This window comes from Fringilla coelebs (genome assembly GCF_963513975.1).
Source record: "Fringilla coelebs genome assembly, chromosome: 2".
Lineage (NCBI taxonomy): Eukaryota > Metazoa > Chordata > Aves > Passeriformes > Fringillidae > Fringilla > Fringilla coelebs.
Window position 1 is genome coordinate 17,362,417 of NC_140029.1, and position 24,720 is coordinate 17,387,136.

Here is a 24,720-nt window from a genome sequence, read left to right on the forward strand (position 1 = left end):
CGTGCGCCACTTCCGCCGGGACGCAGGGCCGTGAAGGGAGGGGCGGCCCGGGCGGCGCAGGGCTCTCGGCACCTGTGGCGCCGGGGGTGTCCCCAGCGGGGCGGTCCCGGCCGGGCTGTCCCCAGCGGGCCTGTCTCCAGCGGGGCTGTCGCTGGTCCCCGCTCCCCGCGTGTGTCCGTTGCCGGAGCTGCGCTCGGAGGCGCGGTGCCTGCAGGGCTGTGCCCCCCGCCCCGGGCAGGTGCCGTCCCTCCCCGCCGGCGGTGCTCGGGCTCGGCTCTCCCGCGGCGGGCTCTCCTGGTGTGCGCTGCCGAGCTCTGGTCGGAGCAGCCGCCTTTAACTCCTACGTAAGTCTGAGGCCTCTCCCTGCTCGGCCGCAGCGCCCCGAGCGCTCCCGCGGTGCGGCGCCTTTGGGGTGCAGCGCCCACAGATCCCGGCTGGAGGCGGCAGCTCCTGTGGATAAGGCGGGACAGAGTAATTCGTGCGCCACTTCCCAGCAAAATGATTTCTTCCAGTATTCGCCCTCAGCGCTCCCTCCCCTAACTCTATTTCCTTCACCTTTTACAAGTGTCTTCCCACACCACCTGCAGTTCTCTGTACGTATTTCAAGTAAATGCGTTTACTGAAGCTGGGTGTATCGCTGCTTTTGCTAAAACCACAGGAAAATTTTCATTTTGCTTTCTGTAAGCAAGATTTAAGAGTTCAAAAGTGGCATGGACTCAAGATTTATACCGTTGTTGAAATTATCCCCCGTTTTCCTGAAAAGAGCTTTGAAAATGGCTTAGATGTTTGTGATGTTAATGTTGACAGCTAAGTTGGCTGAGTTCTGAAGGAATAGCCTGAAACAGAGGTAGTAGGGTCCAAGTCTTAAAATCTTTGCTATTAAAAGAATTATATGGCAGGGGAAAGTTAACCCCTGGTGTTCCTTTTTCTCGTGAGTTAGATGCATTTAATGGTTATGGTCATCTTTGCAATCATATTGACAAGCGAATAGTTTATTGATTCCTATTACCAGAAATGTAAGAGTGTTGATAACAAGCCTTGTTGCATTCCTAAACTCAGTTTCCTGAAGATCCAGGCCTTACTTAAGTATGTATCATAAAAAGAAGAACTAAAATGTCTATTTGGTATCTACTTCTTCATACCAGCAGCTAAAGTACCACACTGCTTTGATTTATATTGATGGTCATTAGATCAAGTGCAGTTGCATGTTGTTTTGGGTGAATTGGGTATTTAAGTAAGGAAAGATTTTCTTGGCCCTAGAGTTCTTGCTTTACACTGAGCCATGCTGTCACTGCTCAGAAATTGTTCAGTGATTACCCCCCACAGCCACCTGAGTAGAATGTGAATTTGTTTACAGATGAGATGCATGTCATCCTGTCTCGGGTAGAAAAATGCAGCTTGTAGCTGATCAACACTGGTGCCTTTGTTTGCTAAAATGTATAAATAGTAAAAAGTTTTATAGTACTTTTGTGGATTTGCCATCTAGCACCCCTTTCTGTCTAGAAATGTAAATTAATACCTCAGCTCTGTGTGTCGATCAGCCTCATCAGGACACGATAGGTGTTTATCTTACAGATTGGTCTATAACCTGGGAGAGGTGAGTCCTGCTCCCAGGTTCCAAATGGTCATTTTTATTGTATGTTGCTGAAGGTCATTTCAATTTAGATTCTTTGCAGCTTGATTCTCTGATCTTCCCAGCATGAATTTGCATTCATCAGATGTACATCTTTGTTGTTTTAGATTTCCAGCTCAAGGTCTGTGCATGTGTGCTGATTTTCCAATGAAGTACATCCTGGTAACTGGTGGTGTCATCTCGGGCATTGGCAAAGGGATCATTGCAAGCAGCATTGGCACCATTCTGAAATCATGTGGTCTACGTGTCACTGCAATCAAAATTGATCCTTACATAAACATAGATGCTGGAACCTTTTCACCATATGAACATGGTATGAAGATAAGTGCTTTTCCTTTTCACATAAGCATTTGTATTTACAATAATGTGTTCTGATTTTATTTTTTAAAAACCAATAGTATGGTGTTTACAACTTGTTTTGTAATTATTTTGAAAGCTTATTGCTTACTCTCTGTTCTTAAGGACACTGTCTGCTCCAAGTTAAGAAACAGAAGCCTGTGTTTTTGAAGATACTGTTATGAGCAGATGCTTCCTTTCTCAAAAATCCCACTTTACTGGGAAAATCCTAGCTGTAAGACTTGTTTAGTTAATGCTATCTTCAGTTCAACTTGATTAAAACCCCCTTTTAAATTGTGCTATGAAACTTACTTGAAACTTAAGTTGTTAAGAGTTACTTGAGAATGCTGTTCTCTGGGTATCAGGGCCTTCTAATGTAATGCCTTCATGAGAGTTAGCTTAAGTTCTCATTTTAGTAAGTGTGAAGCTCTAGTGAAGCTTAGAGAACCTATGTTCATTGAAGTGGAGTGTTGTACTTTGGTGGGATATACATTTCTGTAATCCAGACTACTACTGGACTACTATTGTAGTCCATGACTAATGCATTTCTGCATTAGTCATGTAACTTGTTTTGACTTATACATTAGTCATGTAACTTGATTTATTGGCAAATAATCGGTAAATTATTATTGGCAAATTATGGTAAATATGGCAAAATATTTACAGTTTTTCTGAAGAGCTATCCAGCCTTACCTCAAGATGTAGTAACTTGAGTTCTTTCAGAAGTTGACTAGGTTCAGAATTTAGAGACTTTAGAAGGCTGAGAAAAGTGTGAACCTGAAGGGTATTTTAGGTGGATTTTTCAGGGTCAGGAATAACCCTTGCTGTGGACATGGATGAAACAATTGAAATGGTGATTATGTTTGAAGAAGCATTTTTCTTCATTATAACTTTACTCCTGATCAAAGCCTCAATCATTAAAATAGATCCAATCAACAAGAATATATAGTGAAACTCTTTCAACATGTATAATAATTCGTGCTTACAAAAGCATAGTTTTTCTTTCCTGCAAGTAAATGAATATTTTATTTGTTGCTGATTTATGATTCCTAGAGGTTTTTTTCTTCCAGTGAAGGATTATACTGCTGTTGAAATGCTGGTTAAATATTTATGTTGCTTAAATATTTTGGCAATGTAATTTACATTTTATTTGCAAAACTATATGTATCTGAGGGATGGACATTAGATGTAAAACTGACTTGGATATTAAGTCATACAGAATAACAATGCAGATTGGGTTGCATTATGGACTTTATTGATATGTTGTTGTCATACATAATTTAAATTTTTTTTCTTCTATTTTAAGATGTCTGTGGAATTCCTGCTGTGTGTTTCATAATTTCTGATTATTTTGTTGTTTTTCTGTCTGTTTTTGCTTTCTTTTTTCAGGTGAAGTTTTTGTATTGAATGATGGCGGAGAAGTTGACTTAGATTTGGGAAATTATGAGAGATTTTTGGACATCAGTCTCTATAAAGATAACAATATCACCACTGGAAAGATATATCAGCATGTCATTAATAAAGAAAGACATGGTGATTATCTGGGAAAAACCGTTCAAGGTAATATTTTTAATTTTGTATTTTTTTGTAATTTTAATTTTCAATTTTTGTATTTTTTAATTTTAATCCATTCAGTCTTCACAAAAGAAGGGATCAGCTAGAACAGGCTTCTTCTTGCTCCACCACCTTCCTCCTTTCTCCTTTCCAAAAGATACAGGCATATTCTTGTGATGTTTGGCTTCTGGGCTCAAAGAAAGGAGAACTACAGAAAGGACCTAGTAGTTTCTTCTTGGCTTTCTGTTCACTTTACCCCTTTTGCATGCAAAAATTAGTGTATGGGCCTAAAGTAAGCTGTGCTTGCCTTCTTTGGTTTTGTTTTGTAGTTGTTCCACACATTACAGATGCAGTTCAGGAATGGGTAATGAATCAGGCCAGAGTTCCTGTGGATGATGACAAAAAAGAGCCACAAATCTGTGTAATTGAGGCAAGTATAGAACCTTTTAGGTTGTATATCTACAGTGAACACAATGAGCCTGTTTGCTTTCTCTTTGCTCCTTACTATAAAGAGGTCAGACTGAAGTTTTATGGAGAGCAGAAATTCAAAAGCATGTTCTGTGTTCTTTGGTTTGGTCTGAAAGAGACAGGCATGGTCTTATCTCTACAACTTCCATTTACTTGACTAAATCCACTCTAGAATACAGCTGAAATTGAGCTTCTTAAGAGTTCATCAACTTAGAGAATTAAAGCAGTTCTGTAATGTGAACTGTCTATTCCAAGATCCAGATGTTTGGCTGAAGCTTTATACTGTTAACAATATTGAGAAAACTTGTGTAACACCAGAAATCTCCTGTGGACCATTGGAGAGCCTTTAATATTGTAGCTTCCATAGAACTTCAAATGTTTATCTTGTTGCTTGTGGTCATGCTTAAAGGAATGTATTTTAACAATGTGTAAGTTAGTGTCCCACTTTCTGATGTTATCTTTAGGATCTTTGGTGGCAACTTTGTTAATTACTTCACCATGGAAACTAGGAGTTTGACCCACCCTTAGTATGTCACTGAGACAGCTGGATGAAAGCCAGTAATTGCTTGTAGTACTATTACAGCAGAAAATAATGAAAAAAGATTATAGTTGCGAATTTGGCAGAAGATGTCACAGATTTAATGCCAGAAGTCACCACTGCAATCAATAGTGTCATAAACTTTGTGACCCAGAAGCAGAATTACTCAGTGTTTCTTATGCAGAAGAATCTGTCTTGACTGAGATACACTTACCAGTATACCTATAGTTCTTTAAATGACATTCAGAGTGGAAGTCAAAAATTTAAAACAAGTATGAAAAAGTAAATACAAAAGTTGCACAAAAACATTAATAGGTTATGGTCATATCAGTCCTTTAACTACCGTTTTTTCAGGTTTTTTGTGTTTTGGTTTTTGTTTTTATTTTTGTTACATTTATACCTCCAGCCTGATAAAATTATTTTTCTTTAGTACTCTAAAATTAATTGTAACATTTTTTTGTTGTAAAATCCTGAAGGAGTTAGACTAAATGTGTGTGATGTACAAATATAGTTGTCAGTTTTTCTGGTACTGGATGAACAGAAATATGTAATTCTGTTGAAAACCACTTGGTGGCACAAAAAGATCATTCTGAAATACAAGTATTTCATCAGACTTGGTGTGCAAAGCTGCTTTATTCAGTGCTTAGTCTGCTCGCTGTGTCCTTGAGAGGCATCTGATTTCTGTCTTTATAAATAAACTTCAGCATGGATTTAGTCTTGCATTTTGGTTTGGTAATAGACAATTATTGATGTTGGAAAGCCGTGATAATACTGAGAAATGTCTGTCTCTAGTTAATCACAAATATTTGTTAATCTGACAGGAAATAAAGTTTTCCTATACGAAAACCTTTGCATCAGCCTAACTATTGATTACTGGTTCACCACTTTGAAGGCAGTGTGAGGCATGTATTATTCAACAGCACCACACATCTTCCCATGGGAAGCTTATGTATTTGGTGGAAAGTGAACATAACAAAACTGGAAAATTGTTTAATGCTTTCCACAACAAACAAACCATGCAGAGTAGATGAAAGTACTTTGTAGAGTATCTTTGCAAATTTCTATTGTCAGGGTTTTTTTCCAGATAAAAGTTTCAGAAAACATCTTGAAATATATGAAACTTTTTTTTTCTTTTGTGTTTGCATTCAGCCACTCTGACATATCCATTTCCTTTTCAGCTGGGTGGAACCATTGGAGATATTGAAGGAATGCCATTCGTTGAAGCATTTAGACAGTTTCAGTTCAAAGCAAAAAGAGAGAACTTCTGTAATATCCATGTTAGCCTAGTACCACAGGTAAGTTATTAGAATTAATAATATAAATTTTACTCTATATTGGCTTTATATTTGTTCACTTGTCTCATTAACCCTTTCATGCTGGAGTCAAGTCAAGACCACTGTAACTCCTTGTACAGGACTGAAAGTATTTTTTCATTTGAACTCTAAATTTTGCTTCATTGCTCACTGGGGATATTTTGGTAAGCAAAGGTTTGTAATGATGATAGATTTCACCTTCTACAGACAATAAGATAATTACCAACTACAGCTGTGGATTAGAGGACTGAACAGCAATTGGTAGGATTAATTCTGTGGGTTCGAGAACAGAATTATTTATTACATCTGAATATTTCAAAAATAGTCACTGGAGGCTTTGTGCCATGTTGGACATTCTCAATTTTTTAGCCAAATTCAACTTCTGGAATATTCTTCTTCCGCCCAAGCCAATTATATGGAATTTTTTCTCTGAAAACAAAAACAACAAAATAAACCTGACCTGAATTGGACCCCTGTGGTTTCATCACAGTATTTCATATACAAGTAAGAACAATGGTGTCATTTCTGTCTCTGGCATATTATGGCTCTCTTTGGATATGTTTATTTCCTGCAAATATTATTACTCGCAATGAATTTTGTCTTTTAATCTGTAACTGCTTTTTTAGCAGATGTTAGTTGCTATTTGAGCTTTCAAAATGTGCCTTTTCAGCCTAATGCTACTGGTGAACAGAAGACAAAACCAACACAGAACAGTGTTCGAGCATTGAGGGGTCTAGGCTTGTCTCCAGATTTGGTGAGTCAATAAATACAGATTTTTATTTATAGGTCATCTAGAAATATCCTTGCATAACTTGTGTTCAAAGAATAAGCCATAGTCTCTCAGGAGAGATGAGAATTTTAGAAGAAATGCAAAATATGTGCTGCATAGCTCCATTAAAGCCACAGGAAATCAAATTAGTCAAAATCACTGTAAGCTAACTTAATTCAAGTAACTTCTTGCAATATCTTGGGACTGTAGCTAGGTTCTTCTAAAGGCATCTTTTTTACAAAAATAATTCTTCCTTGCTAAAAATAATTGAAATCTCAATTCACTTTGTAGAAAGACCTGGAATGTTTCTGTCTTGTAACATTCAGATTTTTTTTTGCATTATTAAGAAAAAGCAATGTGTATTCTCAGAAAAAGAAAATATTCTTAAGATAGTCACACAATAAAATTTTGTGTTGTGCTTCTTGGTTTTTTTTTTGAGCTCTTTAATTTTACATTTATGAATGAATGTGTTTTTAACTACAAAACAAATGGATTTGGAAATAGGGTTTGTGAAAGATGTGTGGCTGTAACATGATAATCATAACCAGCTTGTGGAAGGAAAGACTTTTATTAATGTAATGCTGTACTGTGTTCCAAGTTTCAGGGCCTAATCTCCAAAATCTCTCTTGAAGTGCTAATTGCATAGGGAAAATTGTCTGTTCTTTTTGAAGGCCTTTAAGGCAATTGCCAGGGCCTGACTTCTCCCTCCCCTCCAAAAAATGATTTTCTTTAAAAAGCCTGTTAAGTGGGTGTGTGTAATGAAAGGAGGACAGACAAACATAGTGACTGTCTTGCATCTTGGGTTCTTGCCTGGGGCAGTTCTGGGACTGCCAGGAGCACAGTATCATTTTTGTTTTTCAACTGCTGCTGTTGACACCTGAAGCAGGAACAGATTGCACTCGAGGTGCAGCCTCTTGGTGCCTAAAGTTTCTTGAGTGCTGCTTCAGGACAATATTTAAATGGTTGCTGGCTTGGCCAGGCAGCACATGAGGCAGCTCCTGCAGCTCAGCCTGTTCCATCCACTTCTGAATCCCTGCTGCCTCCCTGCCTGCTCCTGGGCATGCCTGGGGGGACTGCTCAGCTCTGTGTGCCCCAGCCTCTGTTCTGCCCAGGCTGTTCTGAGTGCCAAATGGACACTGTGCTGTGGCTGCAGAGATCCTGTGCTCTGATGCAGCACTTAGGGTGTGCACTCGTCAGAGCTGCCCTGTTGGATTCAATTGTTCCTCATCTTCTGTGTGTTATGTTCCTTAGCAGTGCATCTCTCCCATTTTTATTGTAGCTTTGCTATTTTTGTGCTGGCTCTGATGTTTTTGATTTCTGTGTCTGCATTAACTTTAAATTTGTCTCCACTAGATGGATGATAGATTTCAAAATGGGTTTACTCATGTGCTTGTACTATCAAGGTTTATAAATTATACCTTCAGCTTCAAACTGTACCAAATTTTACAAATGAATTGTGCCTGAGTGAATAGAATGTACAATTTGTTTCCTAATTACATTTTGATTTAAAAGCACACTAATTTTCCCTTATACTTGGCATTTTTTTTCTGTTTCTAGAATTACTTCTAAGGTTAGGGTAAGTTAATTAGACTCCATCAGTGTCAATGTAGCTAGGCTGCATTAGCAAGGTGATCAAAGGGCAGCTACAAGTTTCTGAGCAAAAGGGCTTGATGAATTAAATAGTTGCATTTGCTTGAAAGATGGAGAAAGTAATGAACTAGCCTTGTAACAGGATCATTCTACTTTTTGTTGTACTTGCAGGTTTCAAAATAACTGAAGGGAGTAGACTGAGTAATGAGTAGGCACTTTACTAGAGCAGTTCTGCATTTTGATCTAGTTGCCTGGAGATAAATAATGCACAAAAAGACTCTTCCCAACAAGCACCAAAGCATATAATTATTTTTTTCATTGGTTACAAATCATCAATATTTTCTAAAATTAGTGGGGTTTAAATGTATCAACAAAATACTAGCACCAGTAAAAACTCCATACAATTATGAGTTAGTTTTCTCTTCTTTGGCCTTGTTTTTGTCATGATGTCTACATTAAGAAGATGCTGAAATACTGAAATACTCATGCATGTAAACTAAGTGTTATTGCTGTCAATTTAAATTGGATCTTACTGATAAGATTACAATATTTCTTTTGATTCATCATATTCATACTTATACAGCTGCTAGACTTGAGGCAAAGTGTATTAAAATAGTAGCTGCAAGAAAGAAGAATATGAGGAAGGAATATTACAGAGAATGCCAATGAAAGATGAATGAAAATTGGTCAGTGTGGGCAGGTGATGGAGTTGCTTCTGCTTTGCTAGGAGATATTTGTGAGCTCTGATATATCCTAGAACTCCAAAAGGGGGGAAAGAGTAAAAAAAGGTACATTTGTTTGTGCTCTGCTTCCAAAGGAGATGAATTTCACTATGAAATATTGAGGATCTTCTATTGGTTTGCCTAGTAAATATTTGAAGTTTTTCTTTCTGTTATGACAGATAGTCTGCAGAAGTGCAAAACCTATAGAGATGGCTGTGAAGGAGAAGATTTCCATGTTTTGTCATGTGGAGCCTGAGCAGGTCTGTACTTCAATATTACATGTGGGAAAGTATACAAATATTTCTGTGTATTTCTGTTTTCATATGTGATTGTTTTTTTAATTTTTATCTTGCTATTATGGATGAAATAGCATTTTCAAAATATCAGGAGTATATATGTTAAGTTTTGTGTCAAGAAGTCTTTAATTACTTAAATGCATGTTGTGTAAAAGCTAATAAAAAATAGATTTTGAGTGCATGGTTAGTTGTTATACATAGCATGAAACTGTACAGTTTTCACAACTATGTCTGGTTTTACTAGTTACTAATTATTACGTATTTATTGCCCATAAATCATCTCAGGTGATTATAATAATGGATGAACAAAGTGTGGTTAAGGCTAGGTGATTTGCTTCTGTCCACAGGTGGTCACAGCCACATGAGCACTCTTACTGTGATTATATGTAATAGGCTATTTATGCCCTTCAGCATGCATCTACTGTGTAGTTATATATTCTCCTATAATTCATGTGTGGTTTTTCCCCCAGTAGTTTACAATTAATTGCTATTCAAATATTACTTTTGATTAATTGACTGCTCTTTAAATATTTTTGCAAGTGAGAACATTTTACTTTTCAACGTACTGGATAATGCTGAAGGTACAAGAGATTCAGATAGAATGGGCACAAAGAGAGGCACGGGGCAGCACACACATGTACAAAGTTTGTGATGAGCAGAAGCAGCTCGAGAGTAACAAAGAGTATCATTTACTGTTCATGTCTTGAGAACACTGATGCTCAGGATTCTGAGCTCTGTGATCTCAGGTAAACCAAGCACAATCACCTTAATTGCTGGCAGCTTAGATGCAGTTTATAAATGTGTTCTGAACAAAAGGGTCCTTAGATGGACTGTACTCAGTAATTATGTAGTCTAGTTCACTAACAGCATACTTTTAGGAGACTTTGTCGCAACCAAACTGGGTCTCTTTTGCTAGGTTTAATTTGTTTTTTTGCTTTCATGCTTAATACTCCTCAAACTTGTGAGAGGGGAGGAAGGAACTGCTAGCAAGCATGAGTGTTTGTGGGGCCAGATGTTTGCATTAAAACTGATGCATTGATAGGCTTGACAAGCCTGTATGATGGTGTCAAAGAGAAGTAAAACACATTTTTACTTTATGAGTAACTTTTTTCTTGTAGATTTAATGGGATCTTAAATATTAGCTGTGCTGTCCTGCTCATTCAAAAGGAAGGTATTTAAAAACCAGAAGGTGTGTAGAATAAAAAAATGCATGTAGTATCCAAAAGCAGTATGAATATTTCCTATGAAAAATTTACATAAGTTTTTTATGTTCTGCCTTTTTTTGTTAGGTGATATTTATTCATGATGTTTCTTCTACTTACCGAGTTCCAATCCTATTGGAGGAGCAAGGCATCATTAAGTATTTTAAACAGAGGCTAAATTTACCTATCGATGACCAGCCAAGCGATCTTCTAATGAAGTGGAAGAAAATGGCTTGCAGGTATTCTACATCATGCTGCTTTCTCTAGAAGTGCTGGAATTCAAGGTTGGTTTTAGCTGCTATGAAGTCACTAAACTGGACTGACTGCATTAATGCAGATGGACATCTGTGAATGGTCTGGGTTTAAAACCTCTGGTAGTTTGGAAATTTTAGGAGATATTTCGTGGAGGTAAAGAAAAAGCTGTGGCATTCACATTCTCTAAACAGAGACACATAACTCTCTTTCTCGGGGTTTTTACCTGGAGAAGTACAGAGAGAAGAAGAGAAAAACAATTGTTATCTCTTCTTGCTGCTCCTGTTGTTTTGCACATGTAGAATGTGTTAGGATGATTGTTTACCTGAAGTGATTTGTCAGTTGGATTCTGCTGTGGATTGTTTTGTTTCCTTGGCCAATTGGCTCACAGCTGTGTCCTGGCTGTCTCAGTCATGAGTTTTCTTTAGTATCTTTTAGTACTCTTTATAGTATAGATATAGTATAGTATTATATAATATAGTTAATAAAGCAATTGTTCAGCCTTCTGAATCAATGGAGTCAGATGCCAATCATTCTCAGGCATCCAGGGGCACCCTGCTTTTACTATAAAGAAGCAAACACTGTTAAAATGGGGTTTTTGGGTGAAATTTGGTGCAGTAACTGAAGAACTTGTTTTTGTCAGATACGAAAGGTTGCTGAAGGTGTGTTCCATAGCTCTCGTGGGCAAGTACACAAAACTAAGTGACTGCTATGCATCTGTTTTCAAAGCTCTGGAACACTCTGCACTGGCAATTAATTACAAATTGGATTTAATGGTGAGCATATTTCTGGCTTTTGCTTTGATTCTACTGTTGTAGATTATTATTCTGTGGTAACCTACTAGTTCCCATCATGTGTGGCAATTTTAATTCATGTGAGAATTAGAAAATGAATCATGCAGATAAATAGAGACTGGCCAAACATCTCATTTTTAGGAAAGAAATGTTTACAGATTTAATTATTTTATTTGGAACTAAACTCAACTGAAAGGAACAATGAAGTTACCCAAAACTGGATCTGATGAAAAAGCAGATTTTATCTGCAAATTTGTATTTACTATCATAGTTAGATTTCACTTGTTTTCATGACACATAGTTTTATGGTGAACTTGGCAGTCCTGGGTTAACAGTTGGGTTCAATGATCTTAGACATCCTTTCCATCCTAATTATTTTATGACTAGAAAAGGGCAAGTGTACCAGTCTTTAAAAAAAAAAAAGAAAAGGCAAAAATTAGGATTTGGGGAAATGGCAGATGGTCAGCCTTTTCTTGTTCCCTGGGAAGAGTATTAGCTAACACTCTAAAAAAGTTGTTTCTGTGTGCATGAAGAAACAAGAAAGTGGGAACAGCCAGAATTGATCCTGGAAGATTTTTAGATCCTGACTGGAAATGATCCTAAGCAGCCTGCTCTAATTTGACTTGCTTTGAGCAGGGAGTGAGGCTTGAGGCTTCCCAATGTCCTTTCTGACCTACATGGTTGTGTCATTGTAGTGTTTTGTACCGACAGCTGCAGAGGGGAAAATTTTTATTATATGAAAAATAACTTTGCTTTTAGCAAAAAAGGTGAAAGCTGCCCTGTCTGCAAATGCACAGTAAGCTTCATGTGCAGCTGGTCTTAATTTTAGTGGGGCTTCTGCATTAACAAGCATGAAAACTGATGGTTGCTGAGCTCCAGTGCAGTGCTGAAATGTTAACACAGTTCCCACTGTACTGCATGTCCAAACCTCATTTTAGTGTTTATGCCCAAAGGCTGTCAGTATAATCCTATGCTCTGAAGGAACTGTTTAATCTGAATGATGAAATGTTGATGCTTCTTTAACTGATAAATGTTCCTTAATATGTTTGGCAAGGAAAGTACAGCTAACTCCAACTGCCATTAGTTTCTCTTTCCAACCTTGCAGTCTCATAGTGTCTTTTTAGTTGGTTGTGTAAGATTCTTCTAGTATAGAATAGCAACATTCAAAAGTAGTTATTTTTCTGTTGTATTTTTGATGCCTTCTGGAATGTGGAAAAAGTAGCAAATATTTGCTAGAAAGCAGTCTTATTTGGGAAACTTTCAACCATCTCCTTGTCAGTTGCCTTTCTCTGAACACAGGTGAGCTCTGCCATCTCAGATGATCTCATTTTTATGGAGCATGTAGTCTACATCAGAATGTGGTTAATTGTGTTATTCTGAGAAAAAGGCTGACAGAACCCTGAGTCAAACTCTGATCTTTTGTGTCCCCAGTGCAGTACATTGTCCCCTCACTTCACTCTAGTAGTGCATCAGGACCTGTGCCTTTTAATGACACTCGAGAGTCTAATGGAGTATTTCCAGTAGGGCACAGGTAATGATTCTTTCTCCCTTTCGACCCAAGAGTCCCCAGGAACACACAGACAATGCAGATTTTTCCAGTCTTAAAATAAGATTGGACAAGCTGTGACACCCAGAAGCCAAGAAAGTAAACATATTGGCCACATCCCATTGGGATGGCAGGATAAGGTCAGCACCACTCCTTGTTTGGCCCTGGTTGCCCTAGGAAGGTAACCTGGGTTAAGAGTTGCAAAGCATTCTAGTTTAGGTGCCAGACAGGGCTCTAGGCAGACACAGCTCCTGAGCTGTGTGCAAAGAAAAGGACACAGATTGCTGCAGCTGGAGCAAACACTTGGTCTTGAAAGCAAATACTTGGTCTTCAGTGAAGTTGTTGCAGGTTTACTGGCAAATTCACTTGAAGCTCTTAATAATTTCTCTTAGCACTTGATCATATACTGTCTGCTGCTCCTTCTGTGGAAGAAGAGACCGTTTCATTGCATGTTTTTCTTTGTTAGTACATAGATTCAACAGAACTTGAACGTTCTATGGAAGCAGAGAACTCAGTGAAATATCACCAGGCATGGCACAAACTGTGCAAAGCAGAGTAAGTGACATGGGCATTCTGTGTCTCAGTGCAGACCATGATATTTATTTCATGTAATGAAAAATGCTTCGGTAAATTAAATAATTTCTCAATGCATCCAGACTTTTGTTACTTATGTGAAAGGTTAAATTAAATGGGTGGTGAAAAGCTTCAGCCAATTGAAGTATCAACATATATCCTCAAAGTCTGCTTAATCTCTTTAGACAAATTGCAGGCTTTTTTATTTGTTGGTTTAGGGTTTTGATTTTTTTTGTTGTTGTTTTGCTTTTTTGGATATCCTTTCTTTACAGAGCAGATCAGTTGTCGAAGGTTTTTTGTTGTCAACATGCAGCATCGTGAAAGGTGCTTGTAAATGTACACTGCAAATGTCTTTTTTAAGAATCATTGCCAGCATTTCAATTTGTATTTTTCAAGTGATATTGTTTCTTGTCTAGATGCATTTAGGTTTTTTGGTATTAGAATATCTAAACTTTGGGTGTTAGGATTTTAAATAGTGAATATATGGCTAGTTTATTTGAGCAATATTTATTTAAGCAGTGGGAATTTCACTGTGAAGTGTGATATTAGTCAGATGAGAATTGGGGTAGATAGATGAAACAAATCTCCAAATTTAATGTCTTTGTATTCCAAATGGTCATATAAAACATGCCTTTCATGAATTGTGCTTGCTTAGTTATAACTTCAAGAGTCTTTAAGTTGTATGGATTCCTCTGCTGGCTTGATTCTACACAATAATTCTTTTATATATGACTGTCATTACAGTGGTATTCTGGTCCCAGGAGGTTTTGGAATTAGGGGAACAGAAGGCAAACTCCAAGCTATCTCCTGGGCAAGAACAAAGAAAAAACCTTTTCTTGGTAAGATCATTAGAGTGAGAAATTACTGTGTTTAGGAGATATTAGCAAGCTAATTGATTTGATTAAAAAAAGACAAACCCCCAGATTAGAGAAGGGTCCTGTCTTAGGGAAGTATGTGTGAATTTGGGTCTATCTGCCATGTAAAGAATCCCCAGGAGCATAGTCTTGTACCATATCTGCTGTATGAGGAAGGAAAAAAAAACAATCCCTTTTGCAAAGGTTTAATTTGCATGTACAAAAGTGGAGAGTCTTTGCTTCTCAATGTAATTATATGACTATAATTCTCTTTATTAAACAGTATGCAGAAAACATAGATGTCTTTGGACCACTTTTGCTATATTTAATGTTTTTTTTGATTTACTGGTATATGTTACTACATATAAAAAGTCCAAAGACATCATCTGGCCTACATGCTAAGTGCTGTTTGTGTACCTCTGAGGCTTTGCTTCCTATTCCACATTTCTTACTTTTAAGTGTCTGAGTAGTTGCCAAAGCCAACTTTGAATCTGGATATACCCAGGCTTTCAGCTTCTGTTTGTCTTTGCAATAATTATTGGTAAAATAGATGAGAGGAATAAAATATGTTTGAAAGGGCTTAAAGCACATAAGTGGGTCACGTGTATTCATAATGTGCCAAGTTTGAAGTGTGAGTTTTACACTGAGCAGCCACTTTTGGTTTAGGTTTTTTGTAAGTCTGTGTATATGCAATGAATACCAAGATTTCAAAGCAGTCAAGTTTAAGACAGAGCAGCAAGTACTTAGTCAGTCCTACTCTTTGCCCTGGAAATTCTGGAGTTTTTGTTTTCTCTTCTAGGAGTTTGCCTCGGAATGCAGTTAGCAGTTGTGGAATTTGCAAGAAACTGTTTAAATTGGGAAGGTGAGCTCAGTAGGCTAGTGTGAATATGATTTATTTAGAGGAATTCTCTGTGTGAAATGTGTGTCTATTATTAGAACTGTTTACAGATCCTCTGGTAGATACTTAGCCCTTGCAGCAAGATCATTTTCAGCTAAGTACCCTGTGCTACCTCTCTGTGCAAGGGAGTAAGAGCTCTTTGTTATGTGCATTGTTTGAAACCTGCTTTTTGATCTAAAGAGTATAGAAGAAAGTGTGCTTTAGAGTTCACCTCTGTAGTCTCTTTCTGAAGGGTGCTGGTGGAGAGAAGTAAAAGCTGAGAAGTGGTTTTCTCGCTTGCCTTCATTAGCCAGAGTGGCCAAATAAGAACCATTCAGTAGTAGTATGAAGAGATTTAACTTATCAATAATTTCTAATACTAAGAGCTGAGAGGAAAGTGTTTTGGAAAGCAGGAAAGGGAACTTATGTGTCTGAGGTCACATGCTTCCTGTGATTGCTCCAAAAGTGGTGCAGGATGCATTTCAACTCATGAGATTGTAACATAAATGTAGACAAGACCTGAAATGCCACAGAGCTGTTATGAGTTTGTAGGGCATGTAGAGCAAATGTACTGTGTTTACTTTGAACTTCTGTTCCAGATGCAAATTCTACAGAATTTGACCCAGACACAAAAAACCCAGTTGTAAGTACTGTTTTTTCCCTGCATGTGTTTTGTGAACATACATCTTTCTTAAAAAGGGAGTACTCTGTGTTAGTTAAAATCTATCTATATTTCTGTGTGGTAGGACATGAGGTGGTATCTGCTGTCCTTACTCAGTATTGTTTAGAAAGGTATTTTCTTTTGATAGTCTCTTGCCATTGCCTATTTGCTTCTGTGAGTTGCCTTAGCTTTATTATTGTAATTTTCCTAATGCTTTCCTTGTGTGTAAACTCATGCTGGGAGTAGACAATAATTATTAAGTTGGCTTTACTAGGGAATAAAATATAAAAGGGAGCTGAAACGCATAGCACAAGCTATTACCAAAATAAAATTTGTATGATAAGGATTAAGTGGAAATGGGGTGAAAAATTCTTATATTTCCTATATACATAGTATAAAAAACACTATACCCATCCTCCCCATGCCTCTCACAAACCTCCTTTCGACAAAAATGTCAGTGCCCCAAATATGGCAGGGCTCTCTGCATCATATGCTGATGATAGGATTTTAGAGTGGATTTCACCACATTATTAATGTAGTAAAACTTATAACTTATCAGGGAAAGGGGGTTTTTAAGAAAATGAAAAAGAACAGAAGTAAATATGAGAAATAAAGCAGTGTCTTGGTGTGAGATGTAAACATCTGCTCCAGTGACAAATTAAGTGGGTTGCACGCAGTAACCTACTGTTTCTGTATGTATTTCCTTCAAAAGAATTTTGTTGGCATTTGGAAGTAAAACATACTTTTTTTTCATGTCTGCTTAGTCTGAAATGTGCAAATAAGAGGGTTTTTAGAGCATTTGCTCAGTTTGTCAAAGTTGCTTGTTTGCATAGGAAAGATAATCTAGTCTGAGCTTTTGAAAGTAAATTAAAGACCTTCAGAGTTTCAGAGTGAGACTTGCTGCTAGAATTTGGTGGTATTTGGAGAAGGTGAGTTATAGCATCAAATTTGTGGTCTTGCCATAGTTAGAGGTCTCTTCCTTTCTCCTTGACTATGTGCAAGAATGTACTCTTTCACTGCAGGGGTCAATTTCATAATAGCAATGTGTTGTAAAATATGGAAGATGTTGAAAGCTCACTGTAGAATTTTAGGTTGTAAGAAGATAGAGCACAGAAGAGTGATTCTGGGGCATCCTTATTTCTAGAGCTTTTTGAGTGTCAGTTTTATATAATGATATTTATTTAATTTGAGTGTCAGTTTTATTTTATGGTATTTAGCTGGGTGATCTGCAGTTTACATTCAAGGACAAGTAAGGTAGATATGTTAAAGAGAAAATTATGTATACAAAAAGTTAAGAGAATAATGGAGTGAATGTGTCATAGAAGATTAATACGTTGTTTATGATGGAAGTGTTATCATTGCAGTATGTATAATGGATATTCTGTTTTTCTGAGCTGCATTAAGGTTCTGAAATTGGGTATTGACAGTCATATTTCAGCATCTTAATCTGATCTTTGACACCTCAGTTCTGGACAAGAAAGAGCTGTAAATCATTCCAAGTGGGAGATTTGCACTACCAATAATTACAGCCACTATATAATCTGCCTTAGCAGAGTCCATCTTGTGCTGAAAGCTGTTTAGATATTCTATGTAATCAATAAAAACTGTTGGAAGAGAAGCAGATTACTGAACTATCAAACTGATGTAGATGTTTCATTATTCAAGAAAGTTAATTGGGGTATATCAGCATTGATAATACCTTGTGATGCCACTGTGCACTAACTTAGGACTGAGGCAGTGTACTTTTCTTTTGGTTTCCCCTCCTTTGAAAACAGAAGAGGGAGAAGAAAGGTACTGATGAGGCAGTAGTTACATTTCCTTTTATTTTTTAAAAAAGAGATAGGACTTGACACGTAGTTTGGCAGGGTAACTGAGGGGCATCATAAAAGATGCAGCTACTTAGATTGCTTCTTAATTTGCTAAGCATTCAGTTACTCAGAGCTGTACTACTAAAATTGATAGTTTCGTCTAAAGTACTTAGAAAATATTTTGGTCTCTTGTGTTTCTCTTTGTTGACTGCATCTATGGAAATTTGAACCTTTTTGCTGCACAAATAAAAACTACAATTATCAAGTAGTCCTGTAACTCAGTATTGCACAGAATCACAGAATCATTTAGGTTGGAAAAGACCTGCAAAATCAAGTCCAACCTTAAACCAAATACTGCCTTGTCAACTGGACCACAGCCCTAAGTACCACATATATCTGTGTCTTGAACGTCTCCAGAGATGATGACCTCACCACATCCCTGGGTGGCCCATTCCAATATTCCAATTCTTAGCAACCCTTTCAGAGAAGAAATTAGTCCTGATTTCCAGCCTGAAGCTCCCATGGCACAGCTTGAGGCCCTTTCCTCTCATCCTGCCTGGGAGAATCGCCTGGTGTCCACCTGCTGCTGTCAGGCAGTGGTAGAGATTGATAGCGTCACCCCTGAGCCTCCCTTTCTCCAGGCTAAACCCCAGCCTCCTCAACAGCTCCTGGTCAGACTTATGCTCCAGACCCTTCTTCAGGTCTATTGCCATTTTCTGGACATACTCCAGCACCTCAATGCCCTTTTGCCCAGGGCAGCTTTCCAGCCACTCTTCCTCTGGAGCATTGCCCTAGCTCAGTAGGGCAATGAGGGAGGTAAGTGAGCTCTGAGCACAGCCCAAGTTCTTGGTTGATTATTTGCAGGTGATGTTCCCATTATATATTTTGAAGCTTTCTGCTTTACTTCCTAGCCTTTTTGAAAAATAATGATAGGTAAATTTTTAGTGTTCTTTGCAGGAGGGTGGCTGTACAGAAAGGTAATGCATTTGCTTGAGTGTAGAGCTTGGTATGAATTTTCTCATGCAAATACTAATTTCACAAATAACTCCTTTGAAGGGAAACTGTATGGTCTGAACTGCTAATGAACTGGGTTCACTGGATGGATGAAGAATTATTTGTTTTGTTCCATTTCTCTTATCTTCCTCTACTATGAAACTTAGCTTTTTTTTGATGATCCTTTTAATTATGTTCTTTGTCAGTTTTACTGCAACTGCATGTAATACTGATTTGGAAGAAGAAAAAAAACTTTCTGGAAATAATTTTTCCTTTTTTTTTTTTCCTTGGATTTACAAAAGCTAATTTTAATTGTGATCATTGTTCTCCATGAACTATTACACCTTGTGTAGGATCATGAACCTGATCTTACTGCACTGGGTAAAACAACTGGATTTTCTATATACTCAAGAAATTGTGCAGAATTATTTTTTACCTGCCAGTAGGTGACACTCTTAAAACATGTTAATTTCCTAGTGCCCATGTTTCCTATTCAGAATGTCAGTAACCTGATTGAATTCCAAAATTTCTAAGGTTGTCTAAGAGATGAAAAGGAATGTGTGTCTCACACATGCAAAAAGCATGTCCTAAAATTCTGTGATTGTCCTTAGGTGTGTGTGTAAAGTTGGAGCTTGGTTAGCATAATGTGCATGTGGTGTATTTACTTTTTAAATCAAAGCCTCTCATTAATTTAAAATATTTTCATAAACCAGGAAAAAAGTAATACATATGATTTTCTTTCTTCCAAGAAATAACGTATTTCAACAACTAAAGGGGTTTTGTAAAAGAATAGCCTGGGAGCATGTTAGGACAATCATATGATGTTTAAACATCATATTTTTAAGGCTTCTACTCATGCATCACTGGAGTGGAGTACTATATTCCTCATTTCATTAAGGGGAAATTTAGGGATAGGAACCACAGTAGTATGGGATTTTGAATGCACTTCACAGGCTTTGCAATTAAGCCAAGTCTTTAAGTCCTTAAGTAACTTGAGAGATCTATGTGATTTATCAATATAATAGATGGTGTTGGTGTTAAAATTCAGTCCAAAATTCCAAGATCTCTAGTAGGATTAGTCCCTAATCCATTGATTACTTGTCTTCAAAATATCCATTCTTCATATTTCTCTTTCACTAATTTCTTCTTGAAGTAAATAATAATTCCCATGAAAATATATATGTTACAGGAATCATGCAATGAAAAGATTAAGACTGCACCAAATAAGGCTAATGAACTTTAACTGCAACAACAGTCAATCAGTTTATACATATACTTGTATGTTCCTATTCGCAGAGTCATAACAAAAAAAGTACATACTTAAGTAAATGTAATTTAAATGAGCATCTCATGTTGCAGTTATCATCCTTGGCATTGCTGCAATGCTATTGAAAATAGGTACTTAATTTTTGAAAAATTTGAACTGCTTGTTTTATGAAGTGTCATCTTTTGTGAATGATGAAACTGGACTGTGAGGAGTATTGGATCGTGTACTCTAGGAAACACTCCTCAAATGGAATGCTGCACCTTTCTTTTTGTGTGTTTTAGAAGCTGTGTGATTTGAATTTCTCTAGAGGTCCAAATAATAGCCCAGGTAGAGCAGGATTTGTTAAATAACACCTCAAATGTAGCATGAAATAGAAACAGTAGTTCTGAACTAGCTGGAAGGCATTTTAGCTGGAATGTGTGGCTGGTGATTGTGGATGAAACACAATACAAACATGCTTTCTTTTCTGTTAAACCTTTATTCCATATGCTTTAAAATAATAACAAATCTGTGGGCTTAGATGTACATGTCATGTAAACAAATGCCAGGCTCTTCTTCAAAGCAGTGATACTCGTTCTTGCAGATGCCTCACTGTCCTGTACTAGTTATCTTTTTTACAATCATCATAAACTCATCAAAGCTGACAGATCCGTCCTTATTTTTGTCCAACGATTTAATTATGTTATCAAGTGAGAATTGATCCTGTTTTTATAAGACAAGAATTAAAGAAAAAAAAAAAGAGAATGAAATGATTAGGTCACCACGAGCATTTTTCTGTGAAGCATGTTGCCAAGAAATTATGCATTCAAAACAGTCAGTGTTACTTGAAGGTGTTACTGGTGGTGTTGTATTTACTGGTTTGACTGGTTAAACTAGAACTAGTAGGACTGTGTCTGCTGTTGCCTGCCAAAAATGTTAACAAAGATGTATAAACATTTGAGAAAGATGAAGTATTACTCAGATGGGTTACTTCAGTCTTCTGGATAAATTTGGAATCTGGGAAAGGGAGCAGGTGAAATAGCTGCAGCAGGTGCATAATCACCTGTAAAAATTAATATGCATATGACCTACTCCTTTATTAGACACTAAATTTGGCCCTGCATGCAGTTTTGAAAAAATGTTGCTACTTTCTTTATGCTTTGGGCCAGGACCTGAGGGGTCTATTTCCCTCCCTTTTCTCCCTCCTTAGTATGAATACTGTATTCACTGTTAAAACCATCTTGCTAATGTAATACATTTAGTTTAGATTATTAGCTTCTTTTATTTGTTGTGTCTGGTAAGAGTGCATGTAGCATCCTGATGCAGGGAATATTCGGATAACAACCCTGATCAGGCTAATTAAATAATATGAACCAAATTTGGAGCTATAATTTAAATTCACAAAATGTTTTCTTTTGTTCATACCATGTATCTCTGCATGTTTTATAATGACCTGTTATGTTTTGATATTTATTTATTATGGTGCCACAAATATTTGGAAACAGACTTGTTGTTTGAAAATGTCTGAGGTCCAGACAGAAAACATAAATATTGCTTTTTCTGAACAGTTCCATTTCCACATATCTGGGAAAATGTGTATGATACTGAATTGCCTTCAGTGTTATAGAAAGCATTATATTTCTGAATTTGCTATCACATTTCTGTTAATTTTTTACAATCAAATTCTAAGCTGTCTTTTAGGGGAAAGAAAAAACCCTTTGTGTTTTATTGGTTTTTTTGGGGGAGTCTGTTGTTAATAAGCCATTTCATGTTAATTGAAATTACTAAATTGGATTACTGTAGTTCTCAAAATACTGTTTTTCAATGGGAGTGCCACTTATTTCAGACCTTCAGCAAAAATTGCTTTTGTGAGATATCCAAAACACAGTATTTAAAAATTAGTCTAGCAGAAAAATCGAAATTGAGTCCTAATGCAATTCAGGAAAGATTTGGCAGAGAATATATATAAAATCAGAACAGAGATTTTTTTCTAGCTACAGGAAATGGGTATTTCTCTCTCTAGCTTGGTGGCATCTCTTTGCTTGGCATCATTCTGGAATGGCAAAACTTCTTTTATTTTGTGATGGTGGTAATTTAACCTAGCTAGAAATTGGCCAAAGTCTCTTGCTTTTAAATGTGTTCTACTGCTTTACTTGGTTTATAGATTTTTTTCCTATATATTTTATAGATTCAAGATTAATTATTTAGATTGAAATGAAAAATATTTTGTAAGATTCAGGTACAATATTTCAGGTGAAATACAGCTTGCATTAAAAAAAACAAAAAACACCAAAACCAAACCCAAAAAGAACAGCTCTTAGATTTTTTTTGCATTTGATTTCATAGGACTTTGTTATAAACTCTGTGCTCAAATATCTGTTTGAAGCTACTGTTACCAATGTAAATGAAGTTTTATAAGCCAAACCTTATTTAAGAATTATGGATTTAGTGAAACTATTTGGACACAGTAATCTGCCCTGAACATCACTACCTGCATTTCCTTTTTCTCATGCATTCCATAGAAGCACAGTAAATACAAAGAGAGTGAAACTTACCTTCAGGTACTGTGCAAATTGATTCTGAAGTAGATTCTTCAGCCCACCAATGGACAGTGCACTGGTGCTGCCCTCCTGTAAAGCATACTGGGTAAAATACTTCAGAAGGTTTTCGTTGAGTAAATGTTCCATGTTTCTCAGATGTTGTCTTGAAGAGTAACTGCAAACAAAACAGAAAATAACAATCACAATTTGAAATATATCTGACACTCTCTTCATTGTTTAATTAACCATTTAAAGAGCAATACTTAACCTAGATGAAAAGAGTTGGGTTTTTTCCCTGTAAAATTGATCAACTTTCCCGAGAAAGGAAATTATCTAAGTTAGGTTTAAGGGTTTGAAAGACCCCATATATTTAGGTTATGCTTACCTCACTCAGAACCCAGAGCTTTCAGATGTATCCAGCAGTGAGAGTCTCAGATGGGGGCAACCTTTATAGTTGCTTGCATGCTCCACCCTAATTATGAAACTAGCATGTGTCATTGAGTCAGTGCACTAGTTATTGTGTTTTCTGTAGTCAAAGGAACAGATACTTTAGCAGTAGAAATGAGTAATATTTTTTTATCTCTGAAATATGTCATCATCCTCCACTGCAATTTATGTATATTTACTTGGTCTTTATAGGTGAAACTGGAGAGGTTTTCTTGCTTGAATTTGTGTATTCTTCACTTCAAGATGAACTACACTCAGAAGTGTGGAAAAGACTCCTATGGAGATGTGTATAGCATTTGTTATTATAGTGGCCTTTTGGAAAATGGCAAATATAAGGGGTTTTTAAACATATCCAGATATGTAAATAAAATATAAAGAAGCTACTTGCTCTTTGTGGGAGTAGTTAATCACACTTCTTCATGTTTTGTGCTATTTCTTATCACAGGAAAAATATGAAGTTCCTTTGGAATAAAATTTTGGTTGCTAGTGTTAAGAAACAAAACATTGCATGATGTGAATGGTAAAAAACAAGTGTTCTAAATGAGAAAGTTGAATGTGAGATTCTGAAAACATTCCCTTCTTGGGAACACCTTTATAACTGACTATTGTGTTCTGCAGGTTCTGAATGTTCCATTCTGAATGTTCCAATGGTTTTATCATGTTCCATCCATGGTCTGTGGGATGTCTTGGAGTTGATAATCAGCCTGTGGTTGATGCTTCATGACCCAACGCTGTTAATTTTGCAACTGCTGAGTGGCTGGCTCTGGCTGTGGTTTCCACTTGTGGTTTCTAATCTACCTGCTCTCTGTGGTCATTTTTTTTGTGCTTGGCCTCAGGCCCACTGGCTAGATTTTTCACCCTGTCCATCACTTCTTCAGAATCAGTTGTCATTTCACCTTTTATAACTCTAAAAAAAGAGCTTTGTGGGTCTGTTGGAGATGGATGGGGCAGAAGGGATGTTTTTGGAACTGCAGATATATGGGTGTAGGATTCCATAACTGGTAAGTAGGAGGTTTCCCGAGAAAACCAGGCAAACTTTGGTAGATGAATTCTGTAGATGTACACCTTGCATTAGCAGCCCATTTCAATGTGCTTGCACTCACTTCCAAGTGTCAGGAGAGTATTAGAAGAGTTCCTAGAGATCATATAGCTAATTATTTCCTTTTCACTGGAGTGGGGTCAGCAATATTTATACTGGATGTCTGCACTTAAGAATAAGTGCTGTAAATAATGGGGAATCTACAGCCTCCTTATCTGGTCTATTCCTTTTGGGTTTTGTTAGAGTGTATTACTGTGTGTCCACAAGCCTTGCTGCACTTAAGCCCTTTGATTCTCCTTTCTCTGCAGATAGGCAGAACAGACATCTTCCTTCTTAAAATGGCCTTTGACATCAGTGACATTCCCTGTCTTCCTTTTTTTTTTAAAAAAAAAATTCAGAAATCTTTGCTAGTTTAGTCTTCCTTTGTGAGTCCTGCTACCTAGATCTAGTAATTTCTTCTTAACTTTCTTCAGTTGTTTCCCATTCTGCTTGAGATGCCATGTCCAAAGTTGTGCCACTTGTTCACCTCTCTGGGTGCCCGTGGTATTGCAGATTTAAATAGTTCCAGAGGCATTTGGTTGATGAGGACAATCTCTATGCTGTTTTACAGGGAGGTGTCCAGCTACAGGGTTTTAACAGTGGAAGACTTGTCACTTAATTTCAAGATTG

At 37.1% G+C, this 24,720-nt stretch overlaps 2 protein-coding genes across 3 annotated transcripts in view; one reads left to right on the forward strand and one right to left on the reverse strand.

Moving 5' to 3' along the window:
• Window positions 1–29: 29 nt before the first annotated feature.
• The window catches only part of CTPS2 (CTP synthase 2), a 59,329-nt gene continuing 34,638 nt past the window's right edge, over window positions 30–24,720 (forward strand). The window contains exons 1-14 of one of the 2 annotated variants that reach the window (XM_084223553.1): window positions 30–344; window positions 566–593; window positions 1,741–1,946; window positions 3,359–3,529; window positions 3,853–3,953; window positions 5,708–5,824; window positions 6,513–6,596; window positions 9,103–9,183; window positions 10,509–10,660; window positions 11,317–11,449; window positions 13,480–13,568; window positions 14,331–14,425; window positions 15,240–15,302; window positions 15,917–15,960. In XM_084223553.1, coding sequence (XP_084079679.1) covers window positions 1,763–1,946; window positions 3,359–3,529; window positions 3,853–3,953; window positions 5,708–5,824; window positions 6,513–6,596; window positions 9,103–9,183; window positions 10,509–10,660; window positions 11,317–11,449; window positions 13,480–13,568; window positions 14,331–14,425; window positions 15,240–15,302; window positions 15,917–15,960 — 1,314 coding nt within the window. In that variant the 5' untranslated portion in view covers window positions 30–344; window positions 566–593; window positions 1,741–1,762. The remainder of the gene's footprint in view (window positions 345–565; window positions 594–1,740; window positions 1,947–3,358; window positions 3,530–3,852; window positions 3,954–5,707; window positions 5,825–6,512; window positions 6,597–9,102; window positions 9,184–10,508; window positions 10,661–11,316; window positions 11,450–13,479; window positions 13,569–14,330; window positions 14,426–15,239; window positions 15,303–15,916; window positions 15,961–24,720) is intronic. The other variant, XM_084223552.1, reaches the window with a different exon arrangement.
• Window positions 20,572–22,712, reverse strand: S100G (S100 calcium binding protein G; the record flags this gene model as incomplete). Its single annotated transcript, XM_084226207.1, has 2 exons — window positions 20,572–20,748; window positions 22,581–22,712. The coding sequence occupies 2 exons, from the start codon at window positions 22,710–22,712 to the stop codon at window positions 20,635–20,637; spliced, it is 246 nt and encodes an 81-aa protein (XP_084082333.1). The 3' UTR covers window positions 20,572–20,634.